Here is a 23314-nt window from a genome sequence, read left to right as displayed (position 1 = left end):
ATTTTTGGTCTCAGCCACTGGCTATGCAATTCTGGACGTTTTGGATTTTGTCTTTTCTGTATCTTAAGTTTTGTTTTGTAGAGGTTAATTCATAGTCTTTCTAAAAGTATTCAGTCAAGCGACATTTCTTGTGACAGAGCGCTCTTGAAGAAGCACTGAAACCAAATAATGTTAATCTGAGCATTAATCCAGGTGAGTCCATGATGAAATTAAGGGAACAAACCTGCAGCACTGAATCCAACAAATACACTCTGTTTGCTCTACTGGCTCCCAAGCCGGCCTGCCCAACCCAATCCTTCAGGTCTGTGAAGGTGCCTTTGTGGGGAAGGAGAGGAGCCAGCATCCCTGCAGCCCGGGGGGCAGTGCGGTGTTCAGTGCCCTGCGAAGGGCCCTGGGGCTGTGCTGGAGCACGGAGGCAGCAGGTGAGGAAGGTGGTTGTGCTCCTTTCATTGCACGCTGTGTTGTTGTCTTCCTTGGCGCCCCTCCTCAAGGCCTCCTCCCCTGGATGCCCCTCTCATAAAGGGACACACAGAGCCCTGCGCTGAGCCGGGCTCCTCCTGGGGGCTGAGTGTTGCTTCCAGCTGCAGGGGGACTCATAGAATGGTTGGGTTGGGAAGGACTTGGGGATCACTGAGCTATAGAATGGTTGGGGTGAGAGGGTCCTGAACAAGTAATTGAGGAAAGTACATGATCAAGAGCAACAGATTTGTCTTTTAATTTATTTGTTTCTGTTTGTCTGTGTGTCTCATTATGGATCCTCTATGAGCTCATTGGGACAAGTCAGTTAGAACACTGTGGCTGCAATAGGCCAGAATGGAATTGCAGAACTGATTGATTCAGAGAGAACCAAGGCTGTGAAGGGAAGCAAACCAAGTGGCTTTGAGTGCTGTTTGGGTGAATGAGTTCATTTCAGTTTTATTTTGTTATTTTTTTGACACGAACCACAGGTGCTTTGGGTTTTGTGCTGGTGATATGGCACTGTAATTTTCTGTTATGTTCAAAAGACTCAATGGAGATATAGCAATAATAGTAAGAACTTCATAGAAAGTGCTACTTAATTGGCAGCAGTAGAAATTCATGTAACAGCCCGTGGGGAACCGGGCTCTTGGGAGTGGCTTGATCTTACAGCAAACAGACACACAGAGCATACAACACCTTAAGACTTAGGGTACAGCCTGTGCCTGTGGCTCTGTTAGAATTTCCTTGGCTACGTTTGCAGTGTGATTGACTTCTGATGGTACCCTTCGGTACTGACAAGGCATAGGGGGTAACAAAGCTCCCCGGCAGTTTGTGGCATACGGGACAGCTTGTGAGGCCGAAAGGAGAATTTTTCTGAGGCCCTCAGCACGGATTAGATAACGGGATGATGGAGAAGCGGTGCTTGGACTTCATGACCGTGGCGGTGTTTTCCAACCTGTACGATGCGGAGAGCGGTTCGGCCGCCGAGGCGCGCCGGCGTCCGCGGAGCGGTCTGACCGAGCGCCGACCGGAGAGATGCTGAAGCGCATCTCCGTGCAGAGCCGGGCATCTCCGTGCAGAGCCCCGCGGCGCTGCCCTCTGCGGTGCGGAGCGGTGCGGTGCGGGGCCGCCCCTCCCGGCACTGCCCGCCCCCAGCCCCGGCCCGGGCGGGGCCGCCGGCAGCACCTCCCGCGGGCGGGTTCTGCCCGGTGGCCGAGGGGAAGGTGGTGCCGGGCGGCCCCTCCCCGCCGCGTATAGCGCGGAGCGGCCGGCGGGACGCGGGGCTGCGGGCTGCGGCCCCGGCGTGGATGCGCGGCGATGCGGCGGGCACCGAACTCCGCGCTGCGGGCGGCGCTGCCGCTGCTGGGCGCCGCCGTGTGGCTGTGCGCAGGTAGGGGGCGGCGGGGGGCGGCGGGGGGCGGCGGGGGACGGGGGGCCGCTCGGGGTTGTTTGGTGCCCGCGACCCCCGGCCCGGCACTCCGAGAGCTGTGCCGCCGCCTGGCCGGGGTCAGCGTTGTTTCTCGGGAGGTTAAAGAGCTTAATGCATTTAATTATGATCAACGTATATCCGCCAGAAATAGGTCAGGTGGGATTTACGGGGAATTGCCGGTCCGGCTCTGGAGCCCATGCTCCCCGGCTCTGATGTCTCTGAAGTTCCTGACCGGGGGTTCTGACGGGCCGTACCCGCTGCACCTCGTCCTGTACTGCATTCACTCGGTGTTCCCTTGGGGTTCGGAGGTAGTGGCGTGCCCCATCCTGTGCCATCCCATCCCATCTCATCCTCACCTGTCCTGCTCTGCCCCCTCCCAAGCCAGCTGCTTCCCTCACAGCACTATGGGGTGTTCACTCTACTCATTCTTTCCTTTAAAGCTAACCCTGGGTGTCAGCTGCAGGCTCACAGAGCGACCTTTATCTTTAAGGAGCAGCAGCACAGCATGCAGTAGAACAGATCTGAGTTACTCTGATAGGCTCTCTGCAGTTTGCTTTTCTCTCAGTGTTTCCACTGTGGGAGTTTTGTGGTGTGATACTCAGATTGCTGCCACAGAGGTGGTGTGATCCTCACGGGAAAGAGGAGTTGGCTTTATCATTGTATTCAACCATCTTGCATGGCTTTTTCTCTTGGGTTGCTGTGGGTTTGTTCTCTGTTCTTCCCATCCTGTTGGTTGTCTGCCTCTCCAGCGAGGCTGAGCGCTGCACTGGGCACTGCAGGGTCCTGAGGAGCTATCAGTGTATCTCAGTGCTTGGGAACGTTTGCAGGGTTAAGAGGAGAAGGGTTTTGCTGCAGACACGGTGAGCTGTCCCACTGTTCTGTATGTTCTCATCCCTTGGGTGGACTCGCTTGAAATTGGAGCTTATTCTCAGGTCTGCATTGGTTTGGTGCTTGGGTTTATTGGCAGTTTAATCCTTTGCTCCACCACCTTTGCTATCCATCTCCTCTGCCTGCACTGTGCTCGGTGCCGGCGGTCCCTCCTGTGCTGCTCGGGGTGCCTGCGGGGCTGTGGAGTGAGGGGTGGGATCTGCACAGTGCTGCCTGGGGGCTCACCTGGCACCCAGTGTCAGCACTGTTCCCATTTCTTGAGAGACTCCTCGGACACGCTGTGCATTTGGGAGAGGTGGATCCCCGCTCAGAACAGGTTGCAGCTGAAAATTGCTAAGCAGGGATAAATGAATGAGAACAGCACAGAACTGGGCTCTTGCTATGCAGTAAGTGCAGTGTTAAAATCCAAACAACCAAACTTCAGCTCTTTGTCTTTCCCCTACTGCAAAACACATATCTGTTGATAAAAGCAGTTGTGGAGATGCCCTGTGGCAGGTTCTGTAGTGGAGTTTGTTGTGGAATGTGGAAACGCCTGTGGTGATGTACCAAAAGCAGAAAGTACCCCTATGTACCGTGGTGGCAAAGCAGTTGTACCCCTTTGCTGGAGGGTTTAATGTGCTGCTCTGTACCAAGGTATGGCTGTGAGAGCTGATGCTCTTTTCCATTGCTTTTACAAGAGGAAAGCTTTAACAATAGTAATATTAATAAAAGGTTTAATAACAAAGCAGTGAGAATTGCCAAGTGCTTAACGGTCAATGAGTTGGGTTGTGTTGAGAGCCAGTCCTGGTGACGCGAACCCTGGGCGGTCTGTGGGGAGCAGTCAGATGAGCAGCTGTAGGTGGGATGTGGTGGGGCACAGTGTGGGGCCGGTTCAGGGCCTCAGCAGCCACTGTGGATGGCTGTTTGGGGCTCAGTCTGAACTGGTGTGGATGGCTGTCCGGGGCTCAGTCCAGCCCCGTGCTCTGCCTGAGGAGCACTCGGTACCATTGGGGGTTACAGAGCAGCGACGTGGAAGTGAGCAGGGGGCAGATAACAGGGCGAGCTGCTTGGGTAATAACTCCAACCCAGGTCAGAAATGCTTCCTCCCTTGCAGCTCTCTGCTGTCAGGCTCTGAGCTGCCCTTTGCTGTTCTGCCCTGCAGAGAGCAAAGTCCGAGCTGGAGCCCAAAAAGGCAGCACCTCTGTGCTGGATGTGGCTCCTGAAGTGATCTTCTTCAGCACAAGTGATCTTTGCACATTCTGTTTTTCATGCAAGTGGCATTTTACCTCTCTGTTGTTGGCTCATCTTCAGCTCGGCAGCAGCAAGATAAGTAACACATATTGAAGAGTTGGATTGCAGACGACCTGAGCTGGATGCAGAACCTCAGTGCCTCCTCCATCAGCACGTATGTGGGCACTGTGGAATGGGGCGAAACAGAGATACTTCAGGTTTCCCAGTGCTGATCTGAAATACTTTGCTCTTCTTATTGCAGTAGTTTCAAAACATCCATATCTTCGTCTTCAAAGCCAGGTTTCCAAGGGCACCCGTTCTCCAGGGGCTGGGCTGGGGAGGGGTGCGGGGATCTGAGAGGGCTTTTCCAGCCTTTATAACTCTGTGATTCTATGATGATTTATCCTAAGTGGTGGAGGTAAGACCTACACCTTATGCTGTTGGGAAAAGGGACAGATCCCATTCATCTTCTCAATATGAGCCACAATTTCTTTATAAGACTCTGCAAGAGCCCAATTCTGAGCTGGTCTCACCCCCCCACCTGCTCCGTGCCTTTCAGGCTCTGTGCCCATTGCAACCCGCCACTGAGGCCAGGCCCAGGGCCGGCAGTGTTTCCCTGCTCCTCCCAATGGGGTTGGGGCCATCGGGCAGCACGGCTGCCTCTGGGCCACCCCTGCCATGGCAGTAGCAGATGTGGGGCCATTGCCACATACAGCTGCATGTGGCTGAAAGATGCTCTGCGCGGCTGCTTGGAGAGGAATGGGACGGCCTCGTGGTAAGGGGGAGAGCAGCTCTGCCTTGTGGCAGCACATTTCTTTGCATGTGATCAGTGTCTGCACTCAGATTTCATTCTGAGGCACTCTGCTGCCTGGTAAGCACAGTCAGGATCTGCTCACCGTTGTGGATACTGCCAGATTATGACTTAATGGAGGATTACCGCTGTGCTGATCTGCATAGTGAGGAATCTGTGCTAAATGCAGAGCTCACAGGAGGCAGCAAGTCCCCTCCTCCTGCAGCCTCAGCCCATACTTTGTGCCACACTGCTGGTCAGTCTATGCCACACGTGTGCTCTATTCTTTCCATTTAACTTCCAAACGTGTACTGCGTAACTCTGCTTGCTTTAACTGTTTGCTGCTGTCCTTAAGCCGGTGTCTGAACTCGTGTTCTTCCATCTGTTGCAATTTCTGTAGCAAGAACAGAAGAAAAAACACCCTTAATGATGCCGAAGCAGGGAGCACACATTCTGCCCGGTCTCTCTAGCTAGAAGTTGCTTTCCTTGTGAGTTTTGGCACTGTGAACCCACCCGCTGCCCCCCCTGGCACTGCAGCCCCTCTGGGTAAGGTCGGCCCCAACTGCTCTGCAGGGCAGAGGCCGTGCAGCCCCGGGGCTCAGCCCATCTCTGTGAGGGGACGTGGGGCTGTGGGAGGGCTGCGTGTGGGGCCAGAGGCTGCTGGATGCCTGGCATAGCTCTGCGAGGCCGCAGGATTTCGCTTGTCCTCTTTCTCCTAATTTCTCAACAAGAGAATGCAATGTGTTAAGGGAAATGTTGCCATGCTTGAGTAAGTAACAGAGTTGTTCTTGTTACTGCATTAAGACTGCCTCGTTTTGAAATCTGGGAGCATGTTTTCTTCCTGCCCCTTTGATCCTTTCCTTTTAAGCCCTTCTTGTCCCTCATCCCTCCTCTTCTGCACACTGTGCAGTACTGCAGGCTGGCTGCAGGAGCGCCGTGCAGCTGAGGGGCTGCTCAGTGGGAGAAATGGGACAGGGTGATGGCAGTGGGGACTCAGGGCCAGAGCAGAGCTGGAAGGAGCTGGTGGATGGGCTCTGAAGTGTTCTGCTGGGGCGGGGGTTCATCTGGGGGCTGAACACCTCCACTTTCAGAAGCAGTGGTAATGTGATGGGGCTGTACTGGCAGTCTGTACCCATAAACTTTTTGTTCTGCGTGGTGTAATGGTGTCTTGCAGAAAGAACTCTGTGGGGAAGAGCCCTGGTTTTAGCTGTGGGCAGCGAATTGGATGGGTCAGTTTCAAGCAGAATGTCCAGAACTAATAGGAAAAATGGACCTGGGCACTCCAACAGAGCGCTCTGAGCACAGCAGCAGGAAATGCCAACCTTCATGCAGCGGTGCTTTGCTCTGCCTGCAGTGAGCTGGCTGTTGGACATTGTGTGTGTGAGCTCCAGCCCCCGGCCATGAACAGGCTCCAGGTGGAAGGGTGAAGCCCTTCATTTGGGCAATAATTGATGGCCCCAGCTCGGTCAGAGCGGGCACACAGGGCTCCGGGGCGCCCTTCTCTCTCCCTGTGCTCATCTGAAGCCACCCACAGAGTTTCAGGGTATAGATCAAACAGTTATCTACCGTGAATGGCATTGAAAAGACCATTTCCTATTTTATTTTTAGCCTTGAGAAGATGAGAGAAAGCAGCATAATGGCACATCTGAATCACTGAAGACCCTGCAGCAGCAGTTTGTTTTCATTTCCTCAAGTAATGCTTTTGTTTTGCAGCATCAGTGACGAAGTGTTTTCCCTCCCGATGTCTCATTTCCCTGGATGTGCTGAGTCTCACCCTGCCCACCCCAGGACCATGATGATGTATCTCACAGCAGCTCACCGGGTGGCTGTGCTCTCCCTGCACAGAGCTGCAGCCGGCGATGCGCCCTGCCTGCCTGCGGGTGGGATAAACACGGGCATATGGTGCCAGGGAATTTTGTGGGGCCCGAGCTGAGGATAAACACCACAAGCTGTTCCTTGTAGTACGGGATGGAGGTTGCTGTAAAGACAACAAATTGTGTGGCAGAAACAGAAATTGGATTCGTGGTGATGTCTGTCAGAGCTCGCTCTGCCTCGGCTGCGTCCCTCCTGAGATGTGAGCTCAGATGCAGTTACACGGAGGGGTGGGCACTCTGTGCTTTCATCTTCCGCAGGCTGGGTGTGATGTGTGATGTGTGTGATGAGGTGTGATGGCACAGCCTGGTGGAGCTCCTGGCTAGGGCAGGTGGTGCCCCGCAGAGAGGACTGCAGTGCGTGCGGGGCTGTGCTGCCTTCCTGAGCTTGGCTTAGAGATGGAATGATGCTCTTCTGGCCCTGGTGGCCATTGGCCATCTGAGATTTGAGTCACCTCGTGCTTTTGCTTTTTAGACGTCATCTTTAAGTAAAATAAATAGTGCTCCTGGTTCCCAAAGTAACAGGATGGTGCAAGGATAATGCTTTTTTATTCTGTGCAGACCCCAGGTTGTGTCACAGAGCAGAGTTCCACCTTGCAGGTGCCGCTGACCCAGTGAGGGTGTGCAGAACGCATCCCACGAGTCCATGGTGGGGCAGGGCAGGCGGGCAGGATGCTGCTGGCCCTGCCCTCACAGAACCGTGTGTTGCAGGGCTCCAGTGCGTGTGCCAGCTGTGCGAGCACACCAACTTCACCTGCCAGACGGAGGGAGCGTGCTGGGCCTCGGTCATGCTGACCAACGGCAAGGAGGAGGTGATCAAATCCTGCGTGTCCCTGCCGGAGCTCAACGCTCAGGTCTTCTGCCACAGCTCCAAGAACATCACCAAGACCGAGTGCTGCTACACCGACTTCTGCAACAACATCACCCTCCGCCTGCCCGTAGGTGCGTGCTGCGGCGCTGCGGCGCCTGTGCTGGCGTGGGCAGAGCGTGGCTGGGCGCTGCTCTGGGGGCTGGCAGCAGAACTGAAGCTGAGGGGGGTGGTGCGTATGGTTGTCACTGCTGGGGGGAGTCCTTGTGTCTCTGCGAGCAGGCAGGTTTGCCTTCAGCTTTTGGCCGTGCGGCGCAGGGGAGCAGCCTGTGGGACAGCCTTGCTCAGAGCTCAGTTGTGTCAGCAGTCCCTGCCCAGCAGACACAAGGTGTGAATGAAATTTCTGCCTTCAGGGGATGGAGGAGCTGAGTGCACCGCACAGTGCTGGACCAATTCCTGTGCAATGGAGTTGGTTTGGTTCTTTAAAAAATGTATGTTTGCACTGGTTTTAGATTTAATTGTTGGTAAAATACCTCACCCTTCTGTCCAGGGTTTGTGTGTCTAATCCAAGCTTTACAGTAAGCTGTCAAATACTCAGCTTTATCAGATGACACCTTTTGATGTACTTAGAGCAGTGAGAGATCTTACAGGTAAGAAAGATGTGGATTAATGCGTAATTTATAGTTACAACTTCCACTCAAGCTGCTATCATTAGCAGCATAGTGAAAGCACTCTGTTAATACTTGGCAGGATGAAATGCTCCTATAACACCATTCAGTATGTGAGCAATAGGCAGGTGACCACAGGGAAAGGGTGGAAGGAGGGCTGTGAATCTCATCCATGGGAATGAGCCGTGCCTGCTGCTGGTGGCTAAGGGTTGTTCAGGTGCATATCTTCCAGCTGACGGCAGAAGGGAGATGCCAGTGGTAGCTGAGCTCCAGAAATGCAGAAACAAACCGCCACGCTTGTGTAGGCAGAGATGCTGGGGCCTGGGAGAAGCTGCTGCCTACAGTTGAGAATGGAGACATGTCTGTTCCCAATGTTTGGGCTGGGTTGTGAAACCTCTGGTTTTCTATTTCAGTACCAGAGAAAATTAATTAATTTTTAGCCTGAACCCTTTCCTCTGAACATTTGGGGGAGCTCACGGTAGTCAGAAAGTGACAGTGCCAAGGCCCTTTGTTTGTCTCCTGGTCTCCCCTGACAGCCCCTTTCACACAGCCCTCGCTGTATCACAGCACTGCAGGGCTGGAAGGGTTCTCTGCACTCTCTGGTCAACCTGTGTGAAGCAGTTCCCTACAGCAGCTGCACAGGAGTGCACCCCGGTGGGTTTGGGTATCTGCAGAGGAGGAGCTGTGTGCCAGCTGTGTTCAGGCTCCAGCAGAGCAAAGCATTCCTCAGGCCACACCTGTGTGCTGTGCTCAGCTGCACAGTTCCCATTGCTGCTTTGCACAAGAGGAGGCTGCTCCTGTTCTGAGCTGAGCTTTTCACAGTGTGTGAAGGCAAACCTTTCTGGGGGCAGATGCAGGCTTCCCATCTGTTTTTTTATGCACTTGCTGCCATGGATTTCGTTACCATACTTTTGCATTAGGGGACGAAATGTTCCAAAGCGCAGAAGTAGTTTGCAGTGATGGGGGTTTTGTTGTGTTGCCCTGAATGTACCCCAGGTTTCTGCTATTTGAACCACAATACTGAGCAGCCCTTCCTCACAAAGTGGCAGAGCTTTGTGGAGCAGAATGAGTGGCGTGGGGTTAACAAGTGCTATGAGTTGTGACTGATGGCTCTTCCCTGCTGCTGCCCAGCCAGCATGGAGGCACTGGCAGCACCCATTGCTGCTCACACCTGCAGCGTGGGAATGTGCAGCAGGGAGAGAAAAAGTGGGATAGAGCTGGATTTAGAAATACACGTCCCTTGTGTTTGTCCATGTTGATGGAAAAGGTGGTTTGTACTGGAGGACTAATTGCCAGGCAACGTTCTCTGTCTCTCTCCCTCTCTCTCACTCTTTTCAATATTGTCTGTAGGTTTTGTATGAACAAACACAGAGTCATAGAATCCTTAGAGCTGGAAGAGACCTCTGAGGTCCATCCAGTCCAACTCCCCTGCAATGCAGAGGGACACCAAGCTCCATCAGGTTGCCCAGGGCCTGATCCAGCCGTGCCTTGAATGTCTCCAGGGCTGGGGGCATTAACCACATCACTGGGCAACCTGTTCAGTGCTTTACCACCCTTACTGTGAAAGACCTTTTCCTTATGTCTAACCTAAATCTCCCTTCCCTGAGTTTCAAGCCATTTCCCCTTGTTCTATCACCGCAGACCCTGCTATAGAATCTGTCCCTTCTTTCCTGTCTCTCTCCTTTAGATACTGCCAAGCTGCTCCCAGGTCAGCAGCCTTCTCCATCTGCTCAGCCCCAGCTCTCAGCCCATCCTCATAGGAGAAATGTTCCATTCTGTGCATAACTCCGTTACATTTACCTGCTTGGAAGTGTCCTCAAGACACCAAAGCCTTTATCTGTGCATTCCATTCATCTAAGTATTCAAGAAGTGGACACTGCTGTATGAGAGCTTTTACAGATTTCACATTACAAAATGTGAACCTTACAAAACTGGCATTAATTGTCTGTTACTGAGCAGGATGACAATGCTTCACTTTGCTTTCCCAGCACTCACTTGGTCAAGCACAGAGTTAGGTGGAAGCTGCAGAGCAGATAGTGAGTGAAGAGGCTTTCCAGTATCTTCCCAGAACGTGCTGATGAATAAGAGCAGGGAGGATGGAGAATGGAGCACAGAGAGGAGAGGCGGGGAGATATTTTGATATATTTTTCTCCCTTCTGCATGGCCGCTTCGGTTCCTCTGAGTGGATGAGCTCGGGAGCCGATGCCGGAGTGCAGTGATGACAGCGTGTGTTACTGCAGGCTGTGTTGTGTTGCTGCAAGTTCATCCAGTTGGCCGCTTTCTGCTTTGTTTTCTGTCGGAGGCATTTCGGTCTGCGGCAGCCTGGCCATCAGGACGGGGTCAGGACTGGGAAAAGCGGGGGGCAGGAGGAGCTGCTGCGCCCAGCTCTCAGCGCCCTCAACCCGAGCTCGTTTGCTCCTCAAGTCCATGCGGCTCGGTGCTGTGCCGCAGCCCTCGGGATGCTCGCCCTGAGAAGCCCTGCAGGCGGTGCTGCAGCCTTCGTGGCCGCTCCGTGTGCCGTGCGCGCTGCTGGCTGCCCGCACCTCGCCTGGCCCGGATCCGTGTCCTCTGCGGGGATTTGTAAGAGCACAGCCAGTGGAAGGGAGGTGGGGGCAGGGGCAGGGAAACAGCAATTTAGATAATGCTCTGTTTATCTCACAGCTGTATCCCCGAAGGCTTTCCTTGAACCTCGGCACCCTTTGGCAGCCCTTTCCCAGCTGTTTTCTGGTTGTCCTGAAAGCCTGCAGTCATGGAACTCTGCATTAAATGCAGTGTATTTCCTTACAGCAATGGAAAGAATGGTTTTGGTTTTCTTTTTCCATCTCTGAAAAGTTTGGTAACTTAAATATGAATAGTTTTGTGCTTTCGGGAGTCTTAAGGTGGCATGTCAAAATCCAGGCAGGTGCTGTGTGAGAGAATGTCTTTTCCATGGGAGCAAAGAGAACTATCCTTCTTTTTCTCCTGCCTGAAAGCACTCCTGTTTACACCACTTGGAAGAGAGCTGCACCACATTGTGAAATTGCTGGAAGTTGCCAGATGTTCTATTTTTGTTTCATACATGACAACAAATCTGCAGGGCCTATTCCTGATCAGTAAGTCAATAATAGATTAGAAATAAGATTGCAACATGTTTTGATTAATGGTGTTGATTTTAGTGCTTTAGGTATCCATGAGAGATGTTCTTATTTCTCAAAGAGTTGAGTGCTGCATAATTGTGTAAACATTACCACACTTATTTGGTGATTTGGTCCTAAATTGCTGTTTGTACGGCGAGCGCTGTGTGTTTTGCACTGGCACTGTTTGTCCCTCCCCGAGATGTGCTTTTGGAGCAGCCCCACGGGCGCCAGCTCTGAGCCCTGAGGTGGGGCTGTGGCTGCAGGAGCTGTGCTGTGGGGTCAGTGCTGGGAAGTGCAGCAGAAACCACAGTGCTGGTAATTCCTGAGACTCTTATGTGTGCTCTGTTTAGGCCTGGCCAGGACTGGAGTGGCTGCCACCAGTGCTTTGTCTTCCCTACCAGTGAGTGCTAGGAGATGGCTGCTGCGGGCTCCAGCTGCTCCTCCCAGCAGGCTTCCCTGGGCAGGGGGCCTCTGTGTCCCCCAGGAGCTCAGTGCAGACCCCAAGCTGTTCCGGGAACCCCATCCTCCAACCTCTCCCCTTCTGTGCCCGAGCTCCCAACCTGCAGCAGCAATCTCAGAGCAGACCTGTAAGTGTTGCTGAAGTCCATTTCATTCCAAAAATGCTGCTTAGGTTGTGGAGTTGGTGTCTGTTTGCATCCCTGGTGCTGGATGTCAGCCTCATGAGTGGATCTGTCTGAATCTTGTTTCTGCCTTGCGGGCATCTCACTGAGCCCCCATAATGGCCATGAGTGTGCTTGAGTCCTCCTATGTCCCTGAGAGAGAAGTGCCAGGAAGGGGATGTGTGGCAGCAGTGGATGTATGCGGCGGTGCAAAGCAACAGAGATGAGAGGATAGAGGACCTCAGCTGGTGAAGTAAAGCCTTGTCTGACAGCAGCAACTGTGTGCATGTGGTGGGGATGGAGCAGCGGGCATCGAGCATCCCACCAGCAGTGCTGCTCGGCCCATGCAGCCTGCCTGTGCATCCCATCAGCACGGCTGTGCAGCCTGCCATGTGCGTGGCACCCACATGTGGTGGTGCTCAGGGAGCGGAGCAGCTGGGGCCGATGCTTTGCAGTAGCACTGCCTGCACGGCTTCCAGCAGGTAAGTGGCATTGCCCCCTGGGGGCTGTGGGAGCTGGGAGCTGTGGGAGATGGAAGGTCCCCTGCTGCACGTTGCTGTCTGCTCGGTGCACTTCACACCTCCCTGAGCATTTCCCTTTGGATGCTGTTCGTACCGTCCTTAGGATGAGCAAGCTTTTAGAGCATTTTCCACTGTGCTGTTTTTCAGCAGTTGGTGGCAGGAACTGATGCTTTAAAAGGTCTTTCCTGTATGCATTTCTTTACCAGCCCCCGGCACTAGGAAGCGCCCGTGTCTGCACAGCCTCCTGAGCAGTACTGAAGGAAAACTCCTGGGCAAGATGGGGTGAATTTTGTTTGCAGAGCAGTTTGAGCTGCACACTGCAAACAGATGCAGACCTCTGTTGTTAACACTCTGTTTCCTTTTTCCCTTGGTCAAAGCTGGGCAGAAGAAAGAAGGCAGCTCTGCAAAGCTGATCACAGCCCTGGCACCTCTGCATTGCCGAGGGCACATCTTGCCACTGTGGAGAAACTGCTGCTGGTGTCACTGCACCTGGAGGAGTGTAGCCTTCGGTGCTGGGCTGGGGAGATCCACATCCTTCCTCCTCCTCCTCCTCCTCCACAACACAGAGCAATGCTGGGGCTGTGCAGCACCCAGAGAGCCCCGCTGCCCCCAGAAGGGCTGTTGCACACTGCTGAGTGCCCTCCGGAGGGAGAGAGGCTCTTGGTGTTCTATAGCTGCCAACTTTGTGGGGTGTGCATGGCTTCCCAGGCTTTGATAGCTTGTGGATCTGCCGTGGGGTACTTGTGCTTCAGTGTGTTTTGATTCTGAGTGGCTGTTTATTTATTTGTTTGTTTGTTTATTTAGATTATTCACAACTCCTTAGGCCTTAGGAGTCTGTGTATGGATGTGCAATCCCTTAGTAATGTGCCCCTGCAGCCTCTTGCTGTGTGCTTTTCCCATATCATTTTAAAGCAGAACGTGGTGTGGGACAGTCCCATCTCCTGACCTTTGTAAAATACAGCTTGTGAGCACATGTTTTCCAAGTGTTCTGCCTTAGGAATCCTGTTACTGTCTCATTAGATCTTTGCGTGTCCCACATCCATTGGGTGTTAGGGAGGCAGCTTCTCCAGGGCTCTGCATTTGGCTGGGCTGGCGCTGAGAATTCCAAGCACAAACCCGAAGGAGCAGGCAGGGCTCTGTTCCCCGTGGGCTGTGAGCCATTGGGTCACAGCACTGCTCAGCCCCCAGCGGTTCCTCACTGACCGTCTGTTTCTCCCCCCTCTTCCCTCGTCTCTCCCTGAAGCCTCCGAGTCCCCCGGTCGTGCTGCCGTGGGTCCCGTGGTGCTGGCGGCGACGGTGGCCGTGCCCATCTGCGTCCTGTCCCTCGTGGCAGTGCTGGCTGCCTGCAGCTGCCAGGGCCGGCGCTGCGCCCGCGGCAGGACGAAGCCGCCCAACGTGGAGGAGCCGCTCTCCGAATGCAACCTGGTCAGCGCGGGCAAGACGCTCAAGGACCTCATTTATGACATGACGACGTCTGGCTCCGGCTCTGGTATGTGGGCGTCCGTGTGAGCTGCGCCTCCAACCGGCCGGCATCTGTCCTGCTTCTGGACCATAGAATCACAGAATCATTGCAGGCTGCTCAGGGCAATGCGGGCGCCCCATCCCTGCAGGTGCCCGAGGCCATAGATGGGGCCCTGGGCAGCCTGAGCTGCTGGGGGTTGGAACTAGATGATCTTTAAGGTCCCATCCAACCTAACCTCCCTCCAGTACTTGAAGGGAGCGTATAAACGGTAGGGGGAATGGCTGTCTATGGGGGTGGATAGTGATGGGACAAGGGGGAATGGTTTTAAACTGAGACAGGGGAGGTTTTAGATTGGATGTTAGGAGGAAGTTTTTCACACACAGGGTGGTGAGGCACTGGCACAGGTTGCCCAAGGAGGCTGTGGATGCCCCATCCCTGCAGGCATTCAAGGCCAGGCTGGATGTGGCTCTGGGCAGCCTGGGCTGCTGGTTGGCGACCTGCACACAGCAGGGGGTTGGAACTGGGTGAGCACTGTGGTCTTTTGCAACTCAGGCCATCCTGTGATTCTGTGATTCTATGATTCTGAGCCATTCTATGGTTTTGTGATTAAAGTTGGAAAAGATCACTAACATCATCTGGTTCCACTGCAAAACCACCCCTGCAGGTCGTTGGGGACATCAGAATCCCTGAACCATCTGGTTTGGAAGGGAGCTCTGGAGTTCCCCAGTGCAGGTTCCTGAAGCAGGTTCCAGGTGCTGGCAGTGCTTGTGCCGAGTACCCTGAGTGTGGGCACTGTGAGTCCCACGCTGAGCAAGGGCTGCGTGTGAATGGAGGGCAGCAGGGCCTTGGTGGGTGGTCTTGTCAGGTAGCCAAGCTCAATCCCCTGTTCTGGTACAGAAGTTAATGCAGTGTGATTCAGATATTTGCTGCCAGTGCTAAAGGAGGCATTACTGCTGATGTGCTGTGGCTGGCCGCAGAGCTGGGTGAGTCGGAGAGGTGCTCCAGGATCTTCCTGAGGGCTCCAGGATACCAGTACTGCACACACTTCTTTGGAGCAGAATCCCAACCTTTGTAATATTTTATCCTTCTTATATCCTACCTACTCTGCTGTTATTGAGAACGTGCTAAATCAGCGAATCGCAAATCTCCAAGTTCCAGATCATCACTCCATGGCACATCTAGTCTGTGTGGCCCAATTTGCTGTAACTAGGATTTTTATTTATCTGAAAAAAAACACACATATTGTGCTTCATCTTATTAATAGGTGAAAAATATGTGAAGGGTGCTGAGTTTAGTTAACCATATTTTCTATGCCCACCTGAGGCACGGCCCAATGGGAAACCAGGAGCACACGCAGAGCTCCATGTGCATGAAAATGACTCCCTGTTCAGAGGAGTACACAGCAGAGACAAGTGCAGGTCAGATGTTATTAATTCTGATGGCTTTTGCATTCTCAGCAGACACAGGCATAGGGGCAGAGCGTGGGTATGCGTGCTCCAAGCGAGGAAAATGTTATTGCTGCTGGTATTTCATAGCCCTGGGGTATGGCCCATCTCTGAGAGGTGAATATGACACAGGGCAGCCTGGGCTGAGCCCGCTGTGTGTGCTCAGTGCAGGGCAGGGCGGCGTGGGCTGCACTGGGTGCAGCGTGGCCTCAGCTGTCTGACGTCCAGCAGTGGGCGACGTGCTTCAGATGGAAAGTAAAACTGAGAACTTGATCTGGGGAAGGGTCGTTGTCTGCCAGCTCACTGGATGACCTCTGACTTCGGCCTTGGAAAACTGCTGGTGAAGTGTTTCACCGATGCTGTGCTTTCTTTTTGAACCAGGCTTACCTCTGCTCGTACAGAGAACCATTGCGAGGACCATCGTTCTGCAGGAGATCGTAGGGAAGGGGCGCTTCGGAGAAGTGTGGCGTGGGAAGTGGTGCGGGGAGGACGTGGCTGTGAAAATCTTCTCCTCGAGAGACGAGCGGTCCTGGTTCCGGGAGGCAGAGATTTATCAGACAGTTATGCTGAGACATGAGAACATCCTGGGCTTTATTGCTGCTGATAACAAGGGTACGGTGGCGTTTCTTCATTCCGTTTCACAACTGAGGGCTGGCTGGGAAGCAGACCATCACTGCACATTGCCTGGGGTGGGCTCTGACTGCTCTGTGTGCTGGGGTGGGCGCTGGCCAAAGGGCAGGGAGTGCTCCTCCACATGCCTTCTCCTAGGCAGCCGCATCTCCTTGCTTCTTCTCAACAGACAACGGGACCTGGACCCAGCTGTGGCTCGTCTCCGAGTACCACGAGCAGGGCTCCCTGTTTGACTACCTGAACAGGGGCACGGTGACGGCAGAGGGCATAGTGAGGCTGGCACTGTCCATCGCCAGCGGCCTGGCACACCTGCACATGGAGATCGTGGGCACGCAGGGTGAGCGCTCCTCCTCCCGATCCTCCGCCTTCACCTGCATTAGGGGACTGCACTGCTGCTGGCAGAAATGCTTAGCTGTCAGCAGAGCATTCTACATGCTGTTGCAGTGCAAGAAATGCTCTTAGCATAAGTGTACGTGATACAGTGCAAACAGAAGATAGGAAGCAGTCAGCCCGACTGAGCTTGCAGTCCTCTCAGCTTTTAAAATGCAATTTTTCTGAGCTTCAGCACTGTTTTTTTTTGGGAGACAGCCCAAACAGACCCTTCCTTGCCAGTCAGACATGAAGATCTGCTCTATAATCAGACAAAGCTCTCTGCTGTTATGTGATGGCTCAGCAGTGCTGGCTCACCCAGGCACTCCTGGCCTGCTCCAGTCATCGTAAGTGAGTGTCTGGAGGAGCACCTGTTGGAGGGTGCACTGATAAGCAGTTCCCTATCACTTTGGAGTGGAATTTTGCAGTTCTGTTCCTGAAATGCAAACATTTGAACAAAGACACCTTCAAGGTCTTGTTGCTGTTTTTTAATTGGATAGCATTAAGCAGAGCTTTACTTGGAATGGAATCGACTGTCATATCTTTTACAAGGAAGAGCTCCAAAGCTGATTGCAGTCACTTTTCTTTTGCTTGCTCATTATGTTACAAGTTTCTTTGTGGCCATCAGAACAGCCAGCACTCTCCTTCCCATGAACAGGCAAACCGGCGATCGCTCACAGGGACCTGAAGTCCAAGAACATCCTGGTGAAGAGGAACGAGAGCTGTGCCATCGCAGACCTGGGGCTGGCAGTGAAGCACGACTCCGTGCTCAACACCATCGACATCCCCCAGAACCCGCGGGTGGGGACGAGGAGGTATGGGTGCAGCAGGGTGGGACAGGGGGCAGCCAGCCCAGGGCAGGGGATGGGGGGCTGTGAGGACCCCTCCAAGCCAACCGTTCTGCCAGGGTGTGATTCTGTGACCCTTTAAAGGTACATGGCTCCTGAGATACTGGATGACGCGATGAACACCAACATCTTTGAGTCCTTCAAGCGTGCGGACATCTACTCTCTTGGGCTGGTGTACTGGGAGATAGCACGGAGGTGTTGTGTTGGAGGTGAGCTGTCTGCCCTTGGCGTTTTGCAATCTGGACTGCTGTTATCCCAGATAAACACAGAGCAATTAAAGGAGCTGTGTCCCTGGCCCTGCATTCTCAATTATCTTGGCAGGATGTGAAGGTGGAAATAAATCTGTTGCTGAGCATTTTTTCTCCACCAGGAAATGAGGTGGCCATGAAAGTTGCTCTGTTCCTTCTCGTTGCCCATGAAAACATCAGCCATGCTTTTATCCTGGGGCAGCTGCTGCGCATCTTGTGACGTGTCTGCTGCATCTCTCTAGGGATCACTGAGGAGTACCAGCTGCCTTACTACGACGTCGTGCCTTCTGATCCCTCGATAGAAGATATGAGAAGGGTGGTTTGTGAGCAGAAGCTCCGACCAAATATTCCAAACCAGTGGCAAAGCTGTGAGGTAAGAGCAGTTCTTTAGGAAACCTCTCTGGATGCAGACAGAGTTGCTCGGCGAGCCAGAGGGCGGTCAGTGTGGCTCTTAGTGAATGGCATGGCTGTGGTGCTGCTGTTGCAGAGAGCTGTGTGTGATGTCCCAGTGTTCTCCCCTGTCCCCATGACACTTTGCAGGCACTGCGGGTGATGGGCCGGATCATGCGGGAGTGCTGGTACGCCAACGGTGCAGCACGGCTCACTGCTCTGCGCATCAAGAAGACCATCTCACAGCTCTGTGTGCAGGAAGACTCCAAAACCTAACGGCTCCAGCAGGAGGAGGGCACTGCGTTCTGCTGTTCATCTGTTGACATGTGATATTATTTTTCTTTTTGGTCTACCTCATGTGACGCAGGTCGGTATTTAAGTGCCCAGAACAGAGTGCTGCCATCTGGCTTCATAGCTGGCTACTGGAAGGGGCTCATTTTGACCTGTAGCTCTCGCTCTGTACAGCAAGCTGCTGGTTGGGCTGCCTGAGGAAGATGGGACGCTAGGTGAATAGCAGGAAGGAGCTTTAAACACGTCGGTGTAAATGTACCTTCTGCTATTGTGCTTTCTGTCCTTGTCAAAGCCAATGTACTGCAAATCGCTGGGACTGCTTAAAGCACGTCTGCAAGAGAAAGCACAGCTTCATCCTCAAACCCAGCAAAAGACCAAATTTCATCCAGCTTTTTGCTGCTTCGACGCAGGGATCTGAGAAGGGGCTGTCAGTAAAATGCATTTTTAAATACTGTATTTGTCTTTACCTAAGCAAATAAGGTGAAAAAGGTTTCAAAGTGAGACAGGAGAGGTTTAGGTTGGATATTAGGAGGAAGTTTTTCCCCAGAGGGTGGTGAGGCACTGGAACAGGCTGCCCAAGGAGGCTGTGGATGCCCCATCCCTGCAGGCATTCAAGGCCAGGCTGGATGTGGCTCTGGGCAGCCTGGACCTGCACACAGCAGGGGTTGAAAGTGGATGAGCACGGTGGGCCTTTGCAACCCAGGCCATTCTGTGATTCTATGAAAATTCCACTGAGCATAAATACTGTGAACAAAAGCCTGTTTGTTGTTGTTGTTTGTTTTTGTTTTTGTTTTTGTTTTTTTTACTTTTATTCTTCTTGTCTCAGTTTCACACACAGTATTATAGTCAGGAGTTGAAGTTATTTTGTTCTTTTCATCTGAGCTGAGTGCATCGATCAAAGGCCAATTGATTTCTCTCTAGGAAGTATAGTGCAAGCAATAATATTCTGGTGAATACATAGGAATGGAATGGGAGAAATTCTACTGAAGCTGAGAATGTGTGCATTTTTAAGCAGCTTCTTAGAAGTCTCTAAGACTTCTGTCCCACTCCATGGCCATCTGTTTGAGTACAGTGTTCTCGTGCCTTTGCTTGCCAGCATTACACCTTGTGCAACAATCTTGCTTCTGTAGGTGTTTCTAAATCCAGGTGGTCAGAGAAGTTAAAGCCTGCGACGTCCCCAAGTAGTGAAGGTTTGCAGAAATCTGGAGTAGCACCACAGCTCTGTGCAAGTGAGATTTTGGCTAATTATGGTCCTTATGTTCAATATTTGTCATGGAACCTACTGAGCAGGGGCTTCTCTGTGGAGGAATGGGCTGTGCGGAGGAGTGGGATGATCAGTATGATCAGTATTCCATGTTTCCTTCAGACGCACAAATGAGGATTTTATGGGCTCTAATGGATGCTAATTGGCCCGTAAATAGGATGGAATGAAACACGTCTCCTTGAATAACTTCTGTCTGCTTCTGCTTGTGTTGAGCAGTGCAAACCTCGCCTTGTTTTGCAGTCTGTTTGCTGAATGATGAGAGTATTTCTATCAGATTGCCAGTAGAATTTGCCTAGCATGCTTTCTGAGATGTAATCAAAGTCATCAGATAGATTTTACTCTCATCTGCTTCTACTGCATGAACTATGCCAAGAGTTCAACAGGTGGTACTTCCTAAGGTGCTGCAAGTGTGTAATCCCAATGGTGATACTCACATGAGCATCGAAGGATTTGCAGAGCCGAGGTTCAGAGTTTGCTCCTATTGAGAATAACCTGAAAAAAACCCTTTGTGCTGCAAAGGAAGCATGGAGGTGTTGGCTGCAGAGTGGGAAAAGGCCATCTGGTAACCACTGAGATGAGCTCCCTGAAACTGGAGAACAATTGATCTGAAACTGATAGCAGTGGGCTCAGAGTCATTTCTCCTTTCTGCTTTGCTTCCTTTGTGCCACCCTGCGAGGGCACTGCGAGGTTCCCACAAGGATCAGTCTGCTTTCCCTGCTTTTCCCTTAGCTCAGTGTTTTTTGCAGTGGGTTTTTTGCCTTTTGTTGAGAGGTGAATACACATCTTAACAAACTGCAGGTACATGTAAGGGAGCCAGGTGGCCGGTGTTGCTGTATGGGGCTTTAAAATGTTTGTAAGCTGTACCCTCCCTTTAAAAACACAACACAACATTTGTCTTGTCACCCTTTCCCTCCATGTAAACACCCTGTTTAATAACAGAGGTTATACTCAGTTACTTCTTTGCTCCTTAGGGAGCCATGGGCTTCTTAAGAGAGAGATTACAATCTCTGCTGCTAATCTGCACTTAAAGTGCAGACTCTTCAGCTCACGGGATGTTTCAGGCCTGGGGATGCTGGATGCTGCTCATCGCCCAGCCCTCCCAACCTATTTAAGCCATTATTCTCACCTGGGGGAATTACTTTACATTTTTTTAAGCTTTCTAGTAGTAAAAACCTACAATGATGTGTGCAGAACATGAACTGAAAGGGAAAGTTAATTAACGAACGTTTAGCACCTCATTTATTTTATGTCTCCTTAAGTCTTCCCCCATTAAATACCCCATGAGAAACTCAAACTGCAATCTCTTTTGCACTTCGCTGCTCTTATGGTCGTTTGCACTCCACCGGACTCATTCCCTCAGGTAACCCCACAGCAAGTCCCATCACACACCACTTCTGTCTGCTGGAACTGGGGAGGCACCGCTCTGTGTGCCCAGAACCTTTTGTGGGCACACAGGGGAGGAAAGCAGCCAGAGGCACAGTGCATTTCTGCAGGACATAAGATGTACAATAAGCTGTAACCAAAGGCTCCGAATGTATTTTTGGCATAAATAGACCGAATGTATTTTGAATGTAGCTACAACATTTGTGTCTAAATCTGCTGTGGTTCTTTCAGTCCCCAAAGAGAAATGCGTCGCGTTTTGTCAACCTCAAAACCAGCTTGAGTTGTCTGTTCTATACAGAAGCATTCATACTTTATCTGGAAGTGCTGCAATACTTTAGAACTTAGAGATGAAATTCAATCTGCACCTTGTGAGATACCCAATCTTGTGTACGTTGCAGCAAGTTCTTAAAACTGTTGCTAAAGTTGCTGCTGGATGTAAATAATTAGTTGAGATGCTGTATTTTGTACGCGTATTTTACAGACCAATATACTCTCGGAAAGGTTGGGAAGATTTTAATAAACTGAGCACACTCTGCCTTTGTGTCGCCGTGATGTGCAGAGCTCTGTTTGTTGTCTGTGCTGGGAGGGCAGCGGGGAGGGCTGAGGCAGCCACAGGCAGCCCTGGGGCTGTGTGCCCAAAGGAGAGAAGGCTGAGGGCTCTGAGCAGCTCTGACCCACAGCTGAAGGGCAGGGGATGGGGCCGGGCTCTGTTGTGCAGCGCCCAGCACCAGGACAAGGGCACACCGGAGCCCAGGAAAGTCCGTGAGGGAGAACTCCTGTGCTGTGCAGGTGGCAGAGCCCTGGCCAGAGAGTCATAACCTGGGACTTTAAGTTGGGCTATGCTCAATTTAAAGATATGCTGGTGCAAAGTCCTGCGCTACAAAGCCATGTTGAGGTGCTCACGACTGTTGCAGAATGCTGTAGGCTTCTCTTGTTCTCTTGCAGTCAGCACCGTGTAACTGGCTGTTGCTTGTGAGTTCTGTCCTTCTGCAGGTGCTGCAGGGAGCTCAGGTAAGTGTTCTGCTGTGCTTTGGAAGCAGTCTGCCTCAGGGATGCTCTGGCTGTGGGCACAGTGCTGCTAGGAGGTGCATGCTTTGAGGCCAGCAGCAGCTGCATGGGGCTCACCAGCACTTGCTGCTCCCCTTGGAGAGCCCAACGCCTGCTGGCACATCAGTAGGATGTTGGGAGGTGGAGGTGCTCAGGGACACTCAGTACTCTTTGGGTCCAGAGGAGCCCAGGCTGATGCTCTGTGTGCTTGTGTCCAGGCCAGCCAACTGTGCTGCAGTCACCACTGCACACTGGTGCCAGCTCTGTGCTCCCCGGGTACAGGGCCATGTGCTGCTGAGAACGGATGTCTCCCTCCTTCCTTCTGCCTGGTAAGGAGTGTGGGCATGGCCATGGATCTGGGAGGTAGGGAACCACGGTGGCACGTGGCACAGTCTGCTCCTGTGGGCATTCCCACCACTTCCCGAGCATTCCAGAGCTCAGTTAGTGCTGAGCCTGGCACTGGGCCATGCTGGGATGCTAACTGCTGTTCTTTTCCATTCAGCTCCCCTTGGAGATCTGCAGCTGGTGTCTCAGTCACAGCAATCTGAACGCAGAGCAGTGGTAAACCCGACATTGCCTGTGGTATGTAAAGGCTTTGATTTGTAATGGCAAGTGCTGTTGCAGCTTGAAGATGTCAATGGCGGTTCTGGGAGGCCTGGAGGGCAGTGTGCACCCCTGTGTTATTGTGTGTATGGAGCGTGCATGTGGAAGGAGCACTGTGTGCCATAGTGCCTGCTGAGCTCCCACAGGCAGTAGCTGCAGTGTTGGGCTTACAGCCATGGGGTAGCATGGGTCTGCTTGCAAACAGCTGGGGTTCTTTCCTGGGCCAGAACAGGCTGTGGGAATTCAGGATGTACATGAGTGCAGGAGAAACCACACGGACAGTCCATAAAGAAATTAAAGGGAGGAAAAACGCAAAACACCCAGATAACCAAAGGCCAAACCATCCCCCGACAGTGGGCTGCAGCGTTTTCCTCTCTCATTGCATCCCATTGCATCTTTGCTACTCAGTAGCAGAAATTGAAAGATACTGTTTCTTTTGTTGTTTGCTTGTTTTTGGTTTCTTTCCCCTTGAAATATCTTTGTAGCGTTTTTCTCCACAAACAGCCTTCCAAAACTTAGCAGGGGGCTTAAAGTGAGCTTGCAATTGTTTCATAAACCAATGTTCCAGAGACGTTCTGCCAGCACGGTTCTTCTGCACCGCGCACCCTTAGTGCAGAGCTCCTGAGGGATGGGGGCCCTGTGCGGGGCGGCACGGCTGGCAGCTCGAGGGAAGGAAGGACGGCTGCAGCCCGCAGGAAAGCCTGCTCAAGCCGCTGAGCTCCGGCCGTGTCTGCTGCAGCTCCGGGTGCCTCCAGAGGTAGAGCAGCGCAGTCCTGTTCCGTAGCGCTGACAAACGTGCAGCAGCTCTCTTTGCTGTTCAGAAATTGGTTTCCAGTGGAGCAGGAAGTCACTGCGGGGTAACAGTACGTGCGCTGACTTCTCGGGCCCTCTCGTGGACGAACAGATCGCTGCAGCTGCGGCTGCTCGGCGCTGCGTGGCAGGGAGCGGCGGTGCG

General features: G+C 52.6%; 1 protein-coding gene across 3 annotated transcripts; it reads left to right on the top strand.

The window, feature by feature from the left end:
* Positions 1-1776: 1776 nt before the first annotated feature.
* ACVR1C (activin A receptor type 1C) lies at positions 1777-18605 on the top strand. 3 transcript variants are annotated; one of them, XM_042827291.1, is made up of 9 exons: positions 1777-1849; positions 7358-7590; positions 13631-13868; positions 15668-15898; positions 16086-16253; positions 16944-17100; positions 17218-17342; positions 17624-17754; positions 17922-18605. In XM_042827291.1, the coding sequence occupies exons 1-9, from the start codon at positions 1777-1779 to the stop codon at positions 18045-18047; spliced, it is 1482 nt and encodes a 493-aa protein (XP_042683225.1). In that variant the 3' UTR covers positions 18048-18605. The 3 variants fall into 3 exon arrangements, with proteins under 3 accessions (XP_042683225.1, XP_042683226.1, XP_042683227.1); XM_042827292.1 differs by lacking the exons at positions 1777-1849; positions 13631-13868 and having other exon boundaries at positions 7365-7588; XM_042827293.1 differs by lacking the exons at positions 1777-1849; positions 13631-13868; positions 15668-15898 and having other exon boundaries at positions 7365-7588.
* Positions 18606-23314: the final 4709 nt, after the last annotated feature.

The sequence above is a fragment of the Centrocercus urophasianus genome, unplaced genomic scaffold (assembly GCF_019232065.1).
Source record: "Centrocercus urophasianus isolate 14NV4802_14NV808 unplaced genomic scaffold, USGS_Curo_1.0 seq_28, whole genome shotgun sequence".
NCBI classification, from domain to species: Eukaryota; Metazoa; Chordata; class Aves; order Galliformes; family Phasianidae; genus Centrocercus; species Centrocercus urophasianus.
This window is presented reverse-complemented; position numbering and strand designations above follow the sequence as displayed.